The following is an 18363-nucleotide window of genomic DNA, read 5'->3' on the forward strand; positions in this document are numbered from 1 at the left end:
CTTTATTGACTTTCATGTACAATCAACAGCGATCCCATTTTCCTGAAAAGCAGAGCCACAGTTCTGGAGTTTGATCGAGTCTGTCTGTCCTCCATGTGAGGAGACAGATGTTACAGATGTTACAGTGCCATAGTGCCATTTTTCTACATGCAGTGATGATATGAGTTGGTCCCATCAGCCAATGAAAGAAAATACAAATTTGAAATAAGATGCGTGCGCACACACACACACAGAGTCATCAACATCATACAGTAATATAATACTAGCCTATTTCTCCAGGGTCTTAAAGGCTTAAAGTATTTGTGGTAATCGTGGGTTTCTCTCCAATCACTGTAAAAACTATTTCCAGGTCTACTGCGTAATAAAACGACTCTGATAATATATTTTCTCTAAAAGGATTGCGCATAATTCATGTGGTCCAACTTTATGTGCTCAGAAAAACACAGGAAGTTTAGTTTACCTACCTGCCCTCATCAGCTGCACAGTTGCAACCTCGCCGGGATGAGGGCGCTGCCGTGCAGCAAAACCAGCCACACTTGAATATTCCAGCAGCCTGCTCTCTCTCTCTCTCTCTCTCTCCCTGTACCCCCTCCTCTTTGCCTCTCCATCCATCCAGCCTCCCAGTGGTTGGAGGCAGGAAAAGATGGCACCTCAAAAGCCGCTGTCAGCCACTCCGCCCGGCTTCTCGTCCTTAGGAAAGCGGCGTGCCGCCCTCTGAAGTGGCCCCGAACGAACCAGCAGCCGCCTGAAACACAACGGAGGAAGATCTTTTTTAAATTATTATTATTTTCTATTAATATTATTTTTTTTAAAGACAGACCCGAAAACTGTGGGCATCCGTGTAGCATTTTTCCACACCCTCTCGCCTTTTCCACCCTCAGCATCTGCACGTCCAGCCCGCTGCAGGCTTCGCAGTTGTTTTCTTCTTCTACTTCTTCTTCCTATCAAAACCAGATCTGCTGCTATTGCTGGACCTGGATCGTTTCTATTAGAGCCGAACTTGAGGACGAAGGACTGAGCTCACAGGGAGCATCACTGATTTCATTCAGAAGGACGATGAGGTAAGGAGAAGCATGCGTTGGTCTTTCCCTGCACATAAAAGCGCAGACTTCTGCACTGGTTGTGGTGGTGGGTTTCCTTTTTTAGGGACATTAAGGGGATGTGGGGCTGATTCACAGGGAATCTGGACAATTTATGGGATGCAGCTGAATTTAGAGGCCACAGTAGGTATATCACAGCCCGGGATTCACGGCAGCACGCGCTTTTATTGACCGGTAGGTCACCTGTTGGCCGACAGAATATGAACCTTTAAGAGAAGCACACTGAGGTCAGCCTTTGATTTAAAATAATAAGAATTTAAAAAAAATAGCCGACTCCAGTTCGCTCGGTGTTTCACGTGGAGGTACTCTGCACAGGCGGAAAAAAAGGTCTTGTCATGGGAACCAGGCTACACGTGCAGTAGTGTGGCGTTACGGTGCACTTAATTAACAACACTTGCTGCGATTGCAGTTTTTAAACATCACCTGTAAAAAAGGTGAAACCTGCGCAGCGTGCACGCTCGCACACACCTCTCCGCACGGGAACCAATCAGCTGTGAGCATTCGATACAGCGATCCAGACGCGGCTCGGAGATGAGGGCGCTGGGTTGACTGGTCCAGTGTGAGTGCCTATCAGGTAAAACGTTACTGGCAGGCCCGGGTTTGTCGTCACAGCCTCCCTCCAATCAGCTGCGAGGCTGCCGCTTCACAGTAGTGGGTGAGGCAGTAGAAGCAGCAGCGTTTGGCACAGGTTCACCATGAACAGGAGGAAAAATCAGCTGAGTCTAATTGCTGTTGGCTTAGAAAGTAGAGTGGGTGACGGAGTGTGCGTGCTAGTGTGGTGTTACTCATGGTGTGTGACAATCTGCCTCCCTGCTAGGGACACAAAAAATGTGGCTTGTTGTTGGGTTTTGATCCTGTGTGCTTTGATAAATGCAAGGCGTCCAGAGGTTACACTGCATGAATATATATGGGGTATTTCGTTGTGAAGCGAAAAACGAGCTCTGGGATGCCTCAACTTCCAGACCTACTCCCAAATTATACACTCATGTGTTCCTCGTAGTTAGTCCCAGGCTCTAATTCCAGCACAGCAAACGGCTTTTTCAGGGTATGTCTTGTGAGACAATCAGAGGATGAAAAATAACTGATATGTAGAGGGATGCCAGCACTACCTATTCCCTGCAAACCTCCCCATAGTATAAATCAATAAAGGGGTCCTGTTGTTGCTCGACAGCTCGACATTCATATTCTTGGGCTCTACTAGTCTGGCTTTTCTTGATTCCGGTTTAAAATAATCCATACTTATTTCACTCTAGTGAGGCACCTCAGTCCATTTCATAAGAGATACAGGGAGCATTTAGGGCAACCTCCCTTTAAGCCAGGAATGTCAAATATAAGGAATGGGGAACAGAAGGAGCCTGGCTAAGACTCCAACAGCATGTGTCCTATGATGTAAAATGAGTATAACATCCTTGCTTTGAACCAGCTTTCCTCTGATTAGCTCCCCATCACAAACAGAAGGTGAAACGTGTGGATGGGGATTCAGTGTCTGCTTTTAGGCTTTTGGGGTGCTCTGAAACCTGAGATTTTGGCTCAGGAATCACTTGCACATACTCTGACCTTCGTTTTTGAACCTGCATGCTTGTGTCATGTGAACATCCACCGTTGTAAGTAAGTAAAATTTATTTGTATAGCACCTTTCAAGATAAAAATCACAAAGTGCTTCACAGAAGCTAAAACATAAAAACAAAAATGAACCAAAAGAAAGTTTAAAAAGATAAGTTTTTAGCTGTTTTTTAAAAGAGACCACAGAGTCCACAGATCTCAAGCTCAAAGGGAGAGAGTTCCAGAGTCTGGGGACCAGTGTATATATAGCAGAAATAAGGAATAGCAAACCTGGCACACTTAAACCCAGGTTTAGGGGGTAGGATTAGTGTTAAGCAGTAGTAGCTGTCAGTAACTCTCCAGGCAATGAAATGAAAATGTAACTCAGTGTAGTGTCCTGATAAAGGTATTACTGTGTGTGTCTGTATGTGCATGTGATCCAAGGTCAATGTGAGGCTGTAAATAAATTATTCCTGTTCTGTCGTGATAATAAAACAGCTTTTATTTTGTTAACACATATCAACCGCTTCCTGTGAAAGTTTGCATTGTGCACTAGGCAAACTTACTTTTTTGTCGTTTTTCACACAAAAAAAGCTGTGCAGACTGTGATCACATTATCCAAACTTTACCAGCACGAGTCCAAACTATGTGTAATGTTGCTTTACCCAACACTCTGCTGTCACTTAAACAGCCAGTTAAACATACAGCTGTGATTTAGGAGGACAGATTGTGTGCTTTGTGGAGGTGCTCTGTAGGTGGCAACACAGACTATGGTTCACAAGCCTCTGCTTCAGCAGAGTTTGCTGTGGTTCCTGCGTCTCGCCTGATCACTGTGTGGACTTCATTTATCTTTCTCTTTAAATGCCTGTGTGGCTTTAAATCTGCAAGCGCGATGGAGCGGGCATGTTGTTTCTGCTCATCATGACCGAGAGGTCCTTTGGTCTTCTCTGTGCTGCTGTGCTGCAAATGTCAGTAGGACACCCACAGTTGTTTTGTGCTGTGATCTAATGAGCATTGATCTCAGTGAGCTCCTGTAGGCTGCAGTTTTTCATCCAGTATTTTTCTATAATGAGGCAAACTGCAGTATTTTGGAGAATATAGTCCCTGCATCCGCCTATTTTTTAATCCAGGTTTTAAGGAACTGGCACATAAGATAAGATAAGAGATAAGATAAAACTTTATTAATCCCTCGGGTGGGTTCCTCATACACACATGCACACATGCACACATCAGGCATATTTTAATAGTGGTTGTAGTAGTTATGTTTAGAATATTTTTGTTATTCTAACTGTCATTTTTAATGGTGATATTTCTCGGCACTGGCTGTAAGGCATGATGGTGAGAACACAAGAGATACAACCAAATGGCAAAGGTCCCCTGGTCTCCCTCTGTGCTCTATTGGCACAATTCAGCCTTCACATCGAGAACCCTGGCTATAAACACAAGAGATTAATGAAGGAATCCAATGCTTGTACCACTGTATTTGCTCTTCATTTGTTATGATTAGCCACACTAGTTTTAGTTATCTCCAGCTGCAGAAAGGTGGAAGGTGCTGATCTCTGGAGGAGACAGTAAAGCCTTGCTTGGCACTTGTTTTCTGGAATTGTGGGCTAAAGGGTTGATTCCTGGCTTGTTTCCCCTTCTGGAAGTCGGTTATTTCTCTTCTTTTTTCTTCTTCACCCTCCCATCCATCTTTTTGATTAATTTGCTATCCTTCACAAATGCAGCAACTTGTTTTTTCTTGTATTAAATCACTTCCTTTCCTTTCTGAACACTCGTATTGTGAACCTTTAAAATGGGACTGCGCTTGACTGAGTTGCTCAGTTTTTTTCAGCATGATTTGCTGCTTGTTTTCTGCAGCTGAATGCTATGAATAGTTTAGGATTTTCACTGTTATTCCTTCAAAGATAAGGTATGTGAAGCCCTCTGCTGGCGCCTTAGAGATACTGTAATGAATAGCAAGAAAAGCCCAATAATAGGTCATTTGACTATACTGATCACCGTTATTTTTCTAGTCTTAATCATTCGAGCCTCAGTAACTGAGAAGCTTTAAGGACCTGTTTTTGTTTTGCTTCACTTCATGTTACTACACATTACCCATACCTATTATTACCTTTTAAAAAGGTCTCCAGTAAGCTTTGTGTGCCCGTTAACTACATGTTAAAGAGCAAATACAGTAACTAAACTGTTGATGTGCGGTCTAGCCTGTGACCTGAGCCTGCCCATTGCAGCCTGTCGTCATCACCACTGCCTCCATTTGAGTGGATGGTTTTCATTATGGTCTGAAAGTGAAGTGTAGACCCTATCAATCTGATTTGTGGCCTGATGTGTATTGACAGGATCAGTTGGTGGTATGCGTGTGACCCATATGAATACTAGCATTAATAGTGAGCTGAATTGATGCATGACAAGGGCAAACAGAGAGATGAACTCAGTATAACCCTGTGTCAACGTAATGCAAATGTACCGTATGAGAGGCTACTTTTGGGAGAAAACAAAGCACATTTCCACACCCACAGTCGGTGCTGCGAGTGTCTGAGCTAAAATAAATCATGGAAATGTCATGGTTTATGCCCCGCTGTTCCAGGGAGTGATACACACCAGTGGAGGTCAAATTTCCCCCTCGGTCCATTGTTCCCAGATCTCACAGCTGTGTGCTTTGAAGCTGTTACAGGTGTGCGTTCTTGATGACACATTTATTGTTGGTCCAGTGTTAAAACTGTGGCATTTTTTACCTTTTGTTCCAGACATGTTGAAAGTTTAGTCATCTTATGTTCCCACACTTCGGTAGGAACACACATGTGCTCCCTTAAAAATAATCTTGTGTGAATCATTAAAGACAAAGCGCTGATTAGTTAAAGCTGCTTAAATAATATTTTCATATGAGCCATGGGTCAAGAAGCAGTGCGTATGTGAGGGGTCACTCTTTGGAGCAGTCATAGATAATTATCAACCAGTTTCCCTCAGCATTTGGAAATGATGTCATTTGGTTTAGTTGCACAGCTCACATCAAACTCATGAGCAGAAAGGACTGCTGCTGCTGTGCTGAACTCCAAACAGCAGAAAGGTAAAAGCCTTCTTCATGCATGAGCTCAGGAGAACATCAGAAGAATCAGTTTGTCCAGAGGTGTTTTCACATGTAGCATACAGCAGCAGACAGTTCCCATCATTTGCACCCTCACTGCCTGAAATGCTCAGTTTGGTTTAGCTGCGTGCTGGAGGCAGAACACGTGATGTGCAAACTGCTGGTTGTGAATTCCCCTGTTACCTGCGCTGTTCTCACACTGGAGCATCACGTGGGCTTTGTACCAGGGTCCTGTCAGCTTTGATGACTGTCCAAGCCTGTACTGGACATTTGCCTTCTCATGCGCACCTCTGTCGGGTAATGTCGACAAAAGTTCAAGGCTGCAGTTCATGGCTGAAAATGGCTAAAAATAATGTCTAAAAACCATGATCATATATATAAATTTAAATATAGTGGCACTGAGACATTAGCAATGGATCTTTTGGACTCTGTGTGCTATTGGATGCATTACAATTGTAGGGTCTACCTTGCAATATAAAGCCCCCTGAGGTGACTGTTGTTGTGATTTGGCGCTGTGCAAATAAAATTGAATTGAATTGAATGGAATCAAGCACATTTTCGGATTGATGTCACTGGAGTTTGGAGACCAACTCAATATGTTCAGTTCTTTACTGTGTTCCTTGAGGCACTGCTGAGCAGTTTTTGATCTGTGGTGGGGGAGATCCATGTGAGGACTCAAGGTTTTCCAGCTCCACACTGCATTGTGCATGGTTGTGCGTTGGTCTTATTTGGAGCCTACATACATACATACTTTTATTGTGAATTGTTGCTATATAAATAAAACGGAATTGAATTCAATCCTGCATTAGTTTTGCATAAGTCATTGCAAAACCTAAAGCTGGTTGGGGAAAAATCATATAACCAACTGCTTTTGGATTGTGTCAGTGGATTGATTTGTTTCTAATACAAATATAAAGTTTAATATTTAATATTATAGCATTTTAAGGATTACGCAATCCTTGGATGCATATCTGCAGAGCTGTAAAAGGCTGATGGGGTATTGCTGTTACGCAGCAGGGTGGGCAGGCGGTGTGGACACTCAAGTTTGTGAATGTGATAACTCGAGAACGAAGTGACGTAGGATTTTGGAATTCACAGCATGGGAGCATCGACTGAAAATCTTCGACAATTGCGAATCTCAGTGACCTTGACCTCAAGGTCAAAGTTAAAGGTCAATGTTTCTGAAAATCACCTCGGATTTTCAAATTTATACCATAGGTCCCTGTACTAGGAGGCTGAGGGGGATGTGTCTTGTACTTTCTTTTCACTGTGCAATGTTTGCATGCAACATGATCCACTTTTTAATGATTCATAGTGCATGGCACAGGAAAAGATTGTAGCTTTGGTTTAATGTTGGTGTAAGTCTTGGTATGCAAACTGTGGGACACGCATTTAGTTTTGTTCTGTTCTTTGTGTCACCCACCTCTCTGCAATACAAGAATGTTTTACTTTAAGGACTGGAAAAAGGCCACAGACCACAATACAGGCATCAGTTATTTTAAACTAACAAAGGCAATGTAATTTTGTAGCATGTAAATTAAGAGTTAACTTCCTACTAAAAGCTGCAAGCAACGATGCTTTTATTGCTTGCTATCAGTGCACCATTTAGTCACAGCTCAGCTGCTGTTGTGCTTTGTTTGTCTCCTTGGTTAGGGTAAATGGATGAACTCTTAGTGGCTTGTATATCTTCATATGTTGGAGATGCTGGTTAGGGCTGCACGATTAATCGTTAGAAAATCGCGATCTCGATTCATACTTATGTGCGATCTCATTTCCAAATGACAACGATTTAAAAAAAAAAAAAAAAAAAAAAAAAGACAAATGACAAGGGCGGAGCCTTATACCACGTGATACAGAAACTGGCTGCTAAAATTAGCAGGGAAAAAACAACGGAGAGCACGTCAGGGATGACGAGAAAGTGACAGGAGAAAATCCGTCCCGGTCAACCACCCAAACATCAATAACGGGAACCTTATACAGCGCTTCCCTATACCCGTCGAACTCCCGCAGGCACAAAGAAATTACGGAGGCCATCACTTATCACCTGACCAAAGATATGGCTCCCATCAACACTGTGCAAAACGAGGGATTTAGGAAAATGATCAACACCCTACACAAACGCTACACAGTGCCGTCCCGCAACTATTTTTCTATTGTTGCACTACCTGCTCTACACACGCAGTGTCGAGCAACGGTGGAGATGGAATTTCAAGCAGTACAACATTTTGCGGCAACGACAAAACGTGAGACATTTGTTGTTTTTATGTTTATTTATTGTTTTTATGTTCAGTCTCAACTGTTACGAAGTTGATGTGCAGTTAATAAGTGCAATAAATATTTATATTGGAAAAGAAAATCGTGAGAGAATCGTGATCTCAATTCTAAGCCAAAAAATCGTGATTCTCATTTTATGCAAAATCGTGCAGCCCTAATGCTGGTGCTAACAGGTTGTGTAATGATGTCTGTGCTGAATGCTGCTGTAATAACCACATTTGTCTAAATGCAGTCTGACACGCACAGCTCAAAATGGAGAATGATGTTGCACATTACGATGCCTCCAGAGTCAGGTGTGTGGTCATGTGTCTGAGTGTGAATAATAACATTTTCATTTTAGGTGACAGTAGTGCTGTTTATGAGTCACAATGATGCACACGGAGGCGTCAAGAGGCAGAGTGGGAAGGCTGATCTGCACAGACGGGCGTGTGTGTTTAAGAGTGGGATCTTTGTGAATGAGAGGGAAATCGCTCTCCGCCCGCCCTCCGTGTCTCCTCTGCCATCTCCCATTGGTGTGCGGTGTAATTAGAATTAAAATGTGCAGCTCATGTGAGTCAGACGTCGTGCGCACGCTGCTGGTGCACGTGTGAGTATTTGTTTGCAGCTAAAAAAAAAAGATTCAATCCCCAGGCCTGAAAGGATGAAATCGGCTGAGAGCACAGGAAACGTCAAAGAGCCGTTTAACGTCCTCTCTGTCACACCGCTCACACTCGTTTAATCCCTTTTCTTTCTCCACCTTGCTGCGGGTCGAGTAGCGTGACTGCACACAGGTGGGTGCTGATGGGATGACGGAAGCAAGAAATTAGATTGGATTATACAGAATATAATGTGACTGGATGGGGGAAAAAACATGCACACTATAAAAAAGTGTGCAATTTTGCTGAATCTTTCCATTTTACATTATATGATATGAGAATAAAATACAAAAATACTTTAAATTTGCACATTGCAATATTCATTTACATTTGATTTACATTTACACCGCGCTCCAAATTATTATGCAAATTGTGTTTAAGTGTCATAAAGATTAAATAAGTTGTTTTTCAATTAAACCCATGGATTGAATTGTGTCTCAGGGCTCTTTGGATGATTGAAATCATTCTCGGACACCTGTGATCATTAGTTTGCCGGGTGAGCCCAATTAAAGGAAAATCTACTAAAGAAGGATGTTCCACAATATTAAGCAGACCACCACTTTCAAGCAATATAGGCAGGAAAAATGATCTCTGTTGCTGAAAAGCGTGAAATAGTTGAGTGCATTGGACATGTAATGAAAACCTTAGATATTTCACGAAAACTTAAGCGTGATCACCATAATGTAAGAGATTTGTGGCTGAGTCAGAGCACACATGGGTTCGTGCAGGTAAATAATAATAATAATAATAATAATAATGGATTGCATTTATATAGTGCTTTTCAAGGCACCCAAAGCGCTTTACAATTCCACTATTCATTCACTCTCACATTCACACACTGGTGGAGGCAAGCTACAGTTGTAGCCACAGCTGCCCTGGGACAGACTGACAAAAGCGAGGCTGCCATATCGCGCCATCGGCCCCTCTGGCCAACACCAGTAGGCGGCAGGTGAAGTGTCTTGCACAAGGACACAATGACCGAGACTGTCCGAGCCAGGGCTCGAACCGGCAACCTTCCGGTTACAAGACGAACTGCCAACTCTTGAGCCACGATCAGCCCGAAGGGGCACAATGACGAAGGTTTCTGCCAGACAAATACATCAGATTAAGAGAGCAGCTGCTAAAAGGCCATTACAAAGCAGCAAACAGATATTGGAAGCTGCTGCCTCTGGAGCCCTGCGAACCTCAAGGTGTAGGATTCTCCAGAGACTTGCAGTTGTGCATAAACCTTATATTTGGCCACCCCTAACCAATGCTCACAAGCAGAAACGGCTGCAGTGGGCCCAGAACTACAAGAAGACTAATTTTCAAACAGTCCTGTTCACTGATGAGTGCATTGCAACCCTGGATGGTCTAGATGGATGCAGTGGTGGATGGTTGGTGGTCAGCCACCATGTCTCAACAGGGCTGCAACGTCAGCAAGGAGGTGGTGGAGTCATGTTTTGAGCTGGAATCACGGGGAGAGAGCTGGTCGGCCCCTTTAGGGTCCCTGAAGGTGTGAAAGTGACCTCTGCAAAGTATGTGGAGTTTCTGACTGACCACTTTCTTCCATGGTAGAAAGAACAGAACTGTGCCTTCTGCAACAAAACCATCTTCATGCAAGACAATGCGCCATCTTATGCTACAAGGAGTATTATATCGAACCGCCCTAATAGTTGGATATCTCTTACATACAGTCTGTGAATACTCTAATCTTTTGTATTGATCTATGCTTTAAAAATCCATTTGTAAAGGTCTAATGAGATTTCATGGTTTCTCTCTCTTTTTATTTTATTTCTGTTGATGTCCTGATCTAAAGTGTAACCTGTGAGCTGAATACAAAGGTTTCTCCTTTTTTAAATCATGCCCAGTGAGTCATTTTGCCAGGTGGACACGATAATGTTTCGGACGTGTTTCAAGCACCAACAAAGTAAAACAGGAAACGGGATATAGCATAATTTCAACTGACCACAAGTTGGAGTGCCACAGCAAAGATATTATTAAGCTTGAATAGTTTAATAACAAACATATTGCAGTGTTTGATTTGAAACATGTTTATACTTCATCATTATCATTCCACTTGGGTTACTGATCATCTACAGTGGAACAAAGTATGTTCTTTATCCTTTTGTTCTTTCTCCAGCATTGCTTTACTTTAGGTCATCGGTTTTACCACAAAGCTCAATTACACTCTCTCCATCCTCCCTCCCTCCCTCCCTCTCTCGCTGTGCCACACACATGCATGCTCACACACACACACACGCACACAGTCATGCTATGTGTTACACTGAAGGCCAACCCTCCTGCTGGATGCTAAAAATCAGGTTGCCAGGACTTAAACCTCGCTTTATCGCACTCTATGGTTCGCTGTCTCACTCACTTGCTCACACACTCACTCACTCATTCACCCACCTAACAGGATGAGGGTGGGGTTTGGTGGGGGGTGTATGACAAGACTGTACCGTGTAAGTGCTGACTGGTTGTCCTTTCACCCTTGCTATCCTGGCTCTCCCTCCCTCCCTTTCACCCAGGCATTTGACTCTCTCGCTCCCTCTCTCCGTCTGTCTCCTCCTCTTTGCTCTCCACCAAATTGTTTTTTTTTTACCCAACCTCCTCCTGTATTTTTGATAAGCAGACTATGATTGCTTTACAAAGAAAAGAAAACAATGAATGACTTCAACTGGAGTCACTATTCAGCCATCTACTGCTGCCATTTCAAAGAAAAGAAAAAGATTCACACGAATGCTTTACTGCAAACAAGAAAGTGTCTGTTTGCTTCAGTCTCTTCCTCTGCCTGTGCTCTCAGTGAGTCACAGTAAGATTTTAAGATAAAAATGATGGTGCAGATGGCGTGCTGCGACTCAATTGCGATATAATGTCCTTTATTGATTTGACACTAGCCACTGTAGTGAGTTAGTCTCATATTCAGCTACTGGGAGTCTCTTTCAGAAAATAATGCTGCCATTGTGTTGAAAAGAAAAAACCCACGATGGGCTTTTCTCTTGTTTTAATGAGTTTTTGGGAATTATTGCTGGTATAATGCACACGACAATGAAAAGCAGATGCACTTGAGGAAATTGTGTAAAAAGTGAATTTAAATGAAAAAACACAAATCCACTTTTATTTTAGCTTCTAACAGCTTTAAACAGAAACACAATTTCTGGGCCCAGTATTGTGGTGCATTATTCCATATAAGGATCTATTGAAAGTTAATATTCATATACTTTTTCAACTCCTCCATTCAGTTTCTGCATGAGAAAGACTTAGGGGTAAGCTTGGGTTAGAAATAAAGGGCTAAAATTAAAAATGTGTAAAAACAGTTTTATGGGTTTGTGTAATAGTTATGATTAAAAAGATTGATTGAAAGGAGAAACTAACATGTAAAAGTCAGTTAATTTCATGACCCATTAATACACCCCTGCCTCCTCCTTACAAAGGCTTCAAAGCCAAATACAGACTAAATATAAAAGACACAGGTAACGTATTGGGACATAATTTTAAAGCCTCAAATTTAGTGACCATATCTGAACTAGGTTTAGGTAGCTGTCAGCTAACCCAAGACTCAGACAGCTAGCTTGGTTAACAAGTTGCATTTATTACTTGTTGCAAGATTAAATGGTATGCTGATGTTTATTAGCAAAAATGCAGCTTAAAGAAAAGTGTTACTAACAGAGAAACTGAGCAGCTAAAAAAGAAATCTTTAAATAAATGCCAGCGTTGAACAAGAGTGAACATCACCTTCCTCTAAATCCACGCTAAAATAGTGCATAACTTAAAGGGTCAATGTCATTTAATTTATTGAGTTATAATAGAAAAAAATCACCCCTTTCAGGTTTTTTTGCCCTCTTGTTGCCTGCTTGCTTCCTTTGACGACCACTCCACTCAAAATACACCTTACCCCCACCTTTCACACCGGTGCAACAGTAAAAGAAACAAATTCATGTACATTTTTACCAAATGATAATGTATCACAAACACCAAAACTCATGATTTCATAGAGGCAACAGAAGTTTGAAGAAGGCTGTCTGATGCAACTCACTGCAAGCAGACATCTGCATCTAACTTAAGGTAATATTTTTTTCTCATAAACTAACAAATATGAAATTATTATCAAACAAGTAATAAAAGGACATGGCTGAAATTTCATTGGCATGATAATTTCTAGCCAAATGGCACTTTCAGCAGGCCCTAAACTGTGATTTCCGGTGCCGTCTGCACCAATTACAGAGTAAACCGTGTCATCCAGCAGTTCTACAGCCAGTTCAATCAATGAAATTGCCTGCTGGCAAAACACAGCAGGACAGATGTGGGTGGTGTGTGCAGGTTGAACTGTACTAGAAAGAGACCACGGGTGTGTCTATTTTTGTGGCATGTCAGAGGATGCACAGTAAATGTGGCAGGGATTTATTGATGTTGAACTCACCCACCCAGCCAGGAGATTAGTTTGTGGCTGCACGCCGCTTACTGTACTTTGCTTGTAATCTATATGTGCTGAGATAAATGGAGCACGGGACATTAAAGAGGCAAACATTGGGCCTCGCATGCTCGAATTTGTGTGTGCACATTTCGTATGTTGTTGTATCCGAAGCCCCACCCAAGCCTGGCACTCCACCTCAGATCATCTGCGAGAAAAGATGGGAGCCATCAGATGAATTAAAATCTGTTGCTCCTCCTCTTTTTCCCCCCTCGTTCTTGTTCTCTCCCTCCATGCGGACTTACGCATCCTCGTCTCGGCCAATCCGGCGGCTGGCGGAGGAGAGCTGCATGGTGAGCAGGAGGAGGGGCAGGACCAGCAGCCTCCGGGGCTGGCAGCCCGCTGCTCTTCTCACAGCTGGGAGGGGAGAAGGGGAGTGATGGAGAGAAGAGGAGGAGGGAAGGTGGGGTGTGGGGAGGGAGTATGGAGAGGGAGGAGGTAATCCAATGAGACACAGAGAGGAGAGGCAGTGTGAGGGCAACGCCTCACAGCACCGGGAATCTCTCTCTATCTCCATCTTGCTCACCCCCCCACCCCGCCTTTCCTCTGTGTCTGAAGCGTAAAAAACCAAAGGACTCTCATCTCCCATTCAGTCTTCTCTGTACGCTGAGGAGTGCCCTCATATTGAAAACACCTTTTTTCCCACCAAATGCTTCAATTTCACCTTTATTTTTACCGATTTTTACTTCTTTACCTGTTGCCAAAGGATGATTTGATGACCAAAAGTGACATTTTTTTCTGTTGACCTGCTGGGAGCCTGCATCTTTTACAGGAGTCATCTTTGTTCTAGAGCTCACAGTTGCTGACTGTACACTGGCAGTGGGGAAATAGGTTAGTGTGCCTATCTGGTGTTGGGCAGGAGAGCTGATTGAACGTTCAGTCCGCCAGAGGAGGTAAAGAGGAGGGAGATGCCTTCCTGGTGGTAGCCTTCTGTAGCTCTGCGACCATTCGGGGAGAAGGTGACTAGAATGCTCCCGCTGAACTCCAACCTCTAGCGGAAGTATCAGCGACGGGATTTCAGGGGAGACAAAGGAGGGGAAAAAAAGCAACAGAGGCAACAGACAGACATTTGTTTTCAGTTTCTGGAGTCACTGAACAGGGTTGACCTGTGTGCACCTGCTGTCCGCGGACACCATGGATATCAACCTTCAGTCTCACCGATTTTACTTCCCTCAGATCTACTGTGCTGAACCGGGGGCACAGCCACAGCTCACTGAGTTCAAAGTCAGGTAGGCATCCAATGCATGGTGGTGGGGGCGGTGTTTAGGATGGCATCCATCAGTAGATCAGATCCATCACTCACTGGTAAACGATGGAGTCATCCAAGGCTGATACCTCTAATTGCTTTTTCCACGCAAATTTTACTTACAGCATCATGATTGCATCTTTCACCAGACCCCCAGCTGCTTCTGCTGCTGCTGCATATGAAATGCTTTCTGTGTATGATGAGTGCTGCTGTGAGTGGCTCATTGCCCTTGCAGGGGGATGGGGCTGCATGCTAATGTGTTTGCTAGCTGTGCAGAAAAGTGTCAGGCTCCTTGGAGAAGCAGAGGGCATTGACAGCCTATGAAGGAGCTTGCCAAGTTTGGACAGAGGGACTGACAGTGCCACAGTTGTGCTGCATTTGCCGTCCAGGAATCTATCGCCTTCTTATCGGGCGCCTCTGTGGCTTCTTTTGTTCTCTTCCTTTGCGCTGCTCTCTTTTTCTTTTTTGCTACTCTCTTCTCTCCAATCGCAGCTGAAAGTGCTCAGGGTGGCTTGTTGCATATCCACAGTCGACGCCTGCCGTCGCGCTCACAGACGCATGCTCAGACGTGCAACAGCTTTCCTCCTCTTTGTCTTGTTGAGATGTAATTGTGCTCGGACGAAGCTATTGCACTCGGGCATGCAAGATCTGAGACCTGATGCTTTGTGACATACATGAAAAGAAATAGAAAATAATCTTCAAGCTCTCCTTATGATGTTTGCCTCTCTCATCCATCATCAATCTTTGCATGCACAGCTTGAGATGTCGTTGTAATCTCGTGTGGGATACATTTGACAATTCCTCTGCTAACAGCTCTGATCAGTGCAGCTTTATGGGACTCAGAGCCAGAGTTTTGCCCCACTAAGCAGCTTTGACCTTGGCCTGGTCCAGGCTGGTGGACCAGCAGCTTTATTGGGCTGGAGCGTGTCACTGTCACAGCCTGGCCGTGCTCCCTGATGGCGCCACGGGAGTCTGAGGTCATTCGCAGCTCGGTAGCATCAGCGCGAGGAGGGAGAGGACAGAAAAGTGCAAAGTGAGAGCATCTGTTTCTGAAAGACAGAAAAGGAATAGCTCTGCTTCATCCACTTTACTCGAGCTGTCGTTGGGCATGATGTCATTATTAGATTTTCAACTCTAACATATTGGCTCACATTTCATATCTGCTGCATTTACCCAGGTTAGTGTTTGTAGTTTTATTGTTATTATTAATGTTATTTTCACAGTGGTTTAAGCCCAACAGACAGTTAAAGAGATTTCATCGACAGTGTTCCCACCCCTGTGAAATGTCCACATCAGCAAACCCCAGGAAATGTCAGTAAATATCAGCGTTTTTATGCAGACTGTAGCCTTAATGAAAAAAAAGTAGTCTCACACATTTCTGGCTGTGCCTCACATCTCTATTACACGAGGGACGCGCGCACACACACACACACACACACACACACACACAAACCCTGTGTGCATTTGCAGAGATTAACGAGGTTTAAAAGTGTAATGTGTTTTCACAAAACCAATTCAAGCCCATAAGCAATATTAATGTTTCACAAATCAGATTTTATGCAATGAATACTCGCTTAGAAAAGCTGAGCGTGGATTTGATGCACATTCATACTAAGACACTGCCGTATCTGTTCCTGTGTACACTAATCACTTTCACTCATTTTCTGGTAGTCTCCATGTTGAACCCCGCAAACAATAAAATCAGTAATGGGCAGCTTTACAAAGCAGCATCTCTAACTATATTCCTAAAAGGGTGGGCTTAAGCGATAATGAAACCAAGAGGAGCAGAGAGAAAAGAGAGGGAGAGAAAATATTAGACCAGTGGGGGGTGGAAGGGGGAGCACTGGTAAGCAGAAGGAAGAGAGAGTGGAAGCGTGAGGCAGATGGATGGAGGTGAAATTAGAGGAGAAAGGAGAAACCAGTGTGAAGGAGTATTTATGTGGCTGTTTGAACATAGACTTTGATGTGGCATACACCCTGAAAGAAAAACATGTGCAATGGATGCTGGGATATTACCACCAGCTTCATAGTGGCCAAGCTGGGTAACTAGAGTATAGCCAGATAACCATGACAACCAATGCTGGCCAATTCATGAGAGCACAGATACGTATACAGTGCATGTATACATAGCAATGCACACAGGCTATGCATACGAAGAGCAAGAGAGCTTCTGTTTCAGTGCCTCCCGCAACTACAAAAAACCCTTCTTATTTATTGTGCAGACCCAGTGCACTGATATTTATTAAAGAATAATAAATCATAGTTTCAGTTTTGGATAGCCCTCTTAGTATAGTCAATATGCCAAATCTGTATATTTTAAGCAACGTCCACATATAAATTGTTTGTCTGTCTTCCACTGCAGCCAGTTCTGACTCTCAGCTGACCCCAGGCCTGGCCAGAAGCTCCTTCTTGTCTTTTTATAATGTAATGTTTCTAATGTTAATGTTGATGCCCTTTAGCGCTAATTTTCAATGTGATGAAGACAAAAACCAACAAAAGTCATTAAAATCATTAAAAGCTATTTAGCTAGGTTTAGAAGGAAAATCAAGGTTTGAGTAAAATATATATTAAACACACATTAAAGGATAAACTTGGATGACTTTTCCCCCAGTTTAAAACTTCTGATAAAACTGTGATTTTTTTCCTGTTTTGGCCTCGCTCTTGATAGAAATGGGCCTTGATGGCCAACTCTCCCCTTCAGCTCTCTCCCTTCGTTCACCTTGAAAGCCTCAGACTTAAATCCAAGAGCTGCTGTAATGTAAGTTATTGCTTGAGGATTAAGTCATGGGATGAGGGAAGAGGCTTTCTGTTTTTCAGGATTCTCCGAGGAGACTAAATGTCTGCGTTGTTCCGCACCGTGGCCTGACAGATTAGTGATGGAGTCTACCACACATGCATGTCAAACATAAGAAAGCTCCAATGGAAATCTGTGAAATATTCTAGGTCAGTGACTCTGGTGACTGATGATCTTTGACACAAACATGAAGGATGCTACGGCTTGTTCACAGGATTGAGTCGCCCAATTACAGACACTTGCGAGTATGTTTTATGCAGACTGTTAGGATTTTCCATGGAGAGCACTTAACCTAATGGCCTTTAGCTAATGCTCATCTATAAAAGGGATCATATGTAAACATGTCTGTGCTGACTGTAGTCTTTGTGTGTCGGGGGTGGGGGTGGGTGGGTGCACAGTAGGCAGTTAAATGGCATCATGGGTGAGAAGGAGCACAGCCTCTGGGCACAGCTACAGCTTTCTTTTTTTCCTTTGAGGGATGGGAAGGTACATATTTTAGACGTTGCCAGTCTTTATGCTCCAGCTATGCTCTCACCTTCAACCTCCTCCCTGTTGGGAAATTTTTTTCCCTACGTCAAATGGAGACGCATGCATTTTTTAAAGCTGCTCCCACTTCTCGCTCTATTTCCTGTCTTCCGTATCTCTCTGCCTCCTCGATTTATCTTTTTTGTTTCCATCTTAATTTCTGATTCTCTTCTGTGATCCTCCTCTTTTCTCTTCCCTTCATTTTTTCTTCATATTCTTGCCTTTGTCCTCTTCTTCCTCCTCTCAGCATGAGGTCATATTGCCTCTGTCCATCCATTTGAGCCCCTGGGTTGATCTGCAGCTTGACTGACCTCCCTAAATGCATGCACGCGCTTACCAGTGGCAGACAACCAAGTTTTGCTCCTCCAATATGTTTACAGCAGTGCACAGCTTCACTTGGATAGAGACAAGGGCAGCCTCGGGCTCTTTGCTGAGTATTAAAGATTCCAGCAAATGCTCATTAGAGTAAAATCAAGGTTCCCACGAACAACTAGCTAGACAGGAAAGTCTGGCTTCTTCCTGCAGCCTTTAAATCCACACCTGCAATAAAGATGAAATGCTTTTTAAAGATGGGCTTTAGCATTTGGGAAATATGCTTATTTGCTTAATTGAAAATTGATAGCACTCTTACACGAATAAAGAATAAATAGATCCACAGCCAGCACTCTGCATAGCATGAGAAATGTCATATCTTTAGCTTTACAGGTAC

The 18363-nt window shown here is 43.3% G+C and overlaps 1 protein-coding gene across 5 annotated transcripts in view; it reads left to right on the top strand.

The window, feature by feature from the left end:
• The first annotated feature begins 584 nt into the window (after positions 1-584).
• Positions 585-18363, top strand: part of evlb (Enah/Vasp-like b) — a 50153-nt gene continuing 32374 nt past the window's right edge. The window contains exon 1 of one of the 5 annotated variants that reach the window (XM_084952923.1): positions 585-1061. In XM_084952923.1, coding sequence (XP_084809049.1) covers positions 1057-1061 — 5 coding nt within the window. In that variant the 5' untranslated portion in view covers positions 585-1056. Of the gene's footprint in view, positions 1062-13505; positions 14319-14910; positions 15513-18363 lie in introns of those variants that run through there. The other 4 variants (XM_084952920.1, XM_084952924.1, XM_084952919.1 and 1 more) reach the window with 4 other exon arrangements.

The sequence above is a fragment of the Perissodus microlepis genome, chromosome 15 (genome assembly GCF_051167445.1).
Source record: "Perissodus microlepis isolate ML-2025 ecotype Zambia chromosome 15, ASM5116744v1, whole genome shotgun sequence".
Classification (NCBI taxonomy): domain Eukaryota; kingdom Metazoa; phylum Chordata; class Actinopteri; order Cichliformes; family Cichlidae; genus Perissodus; species Perissodus microlepis.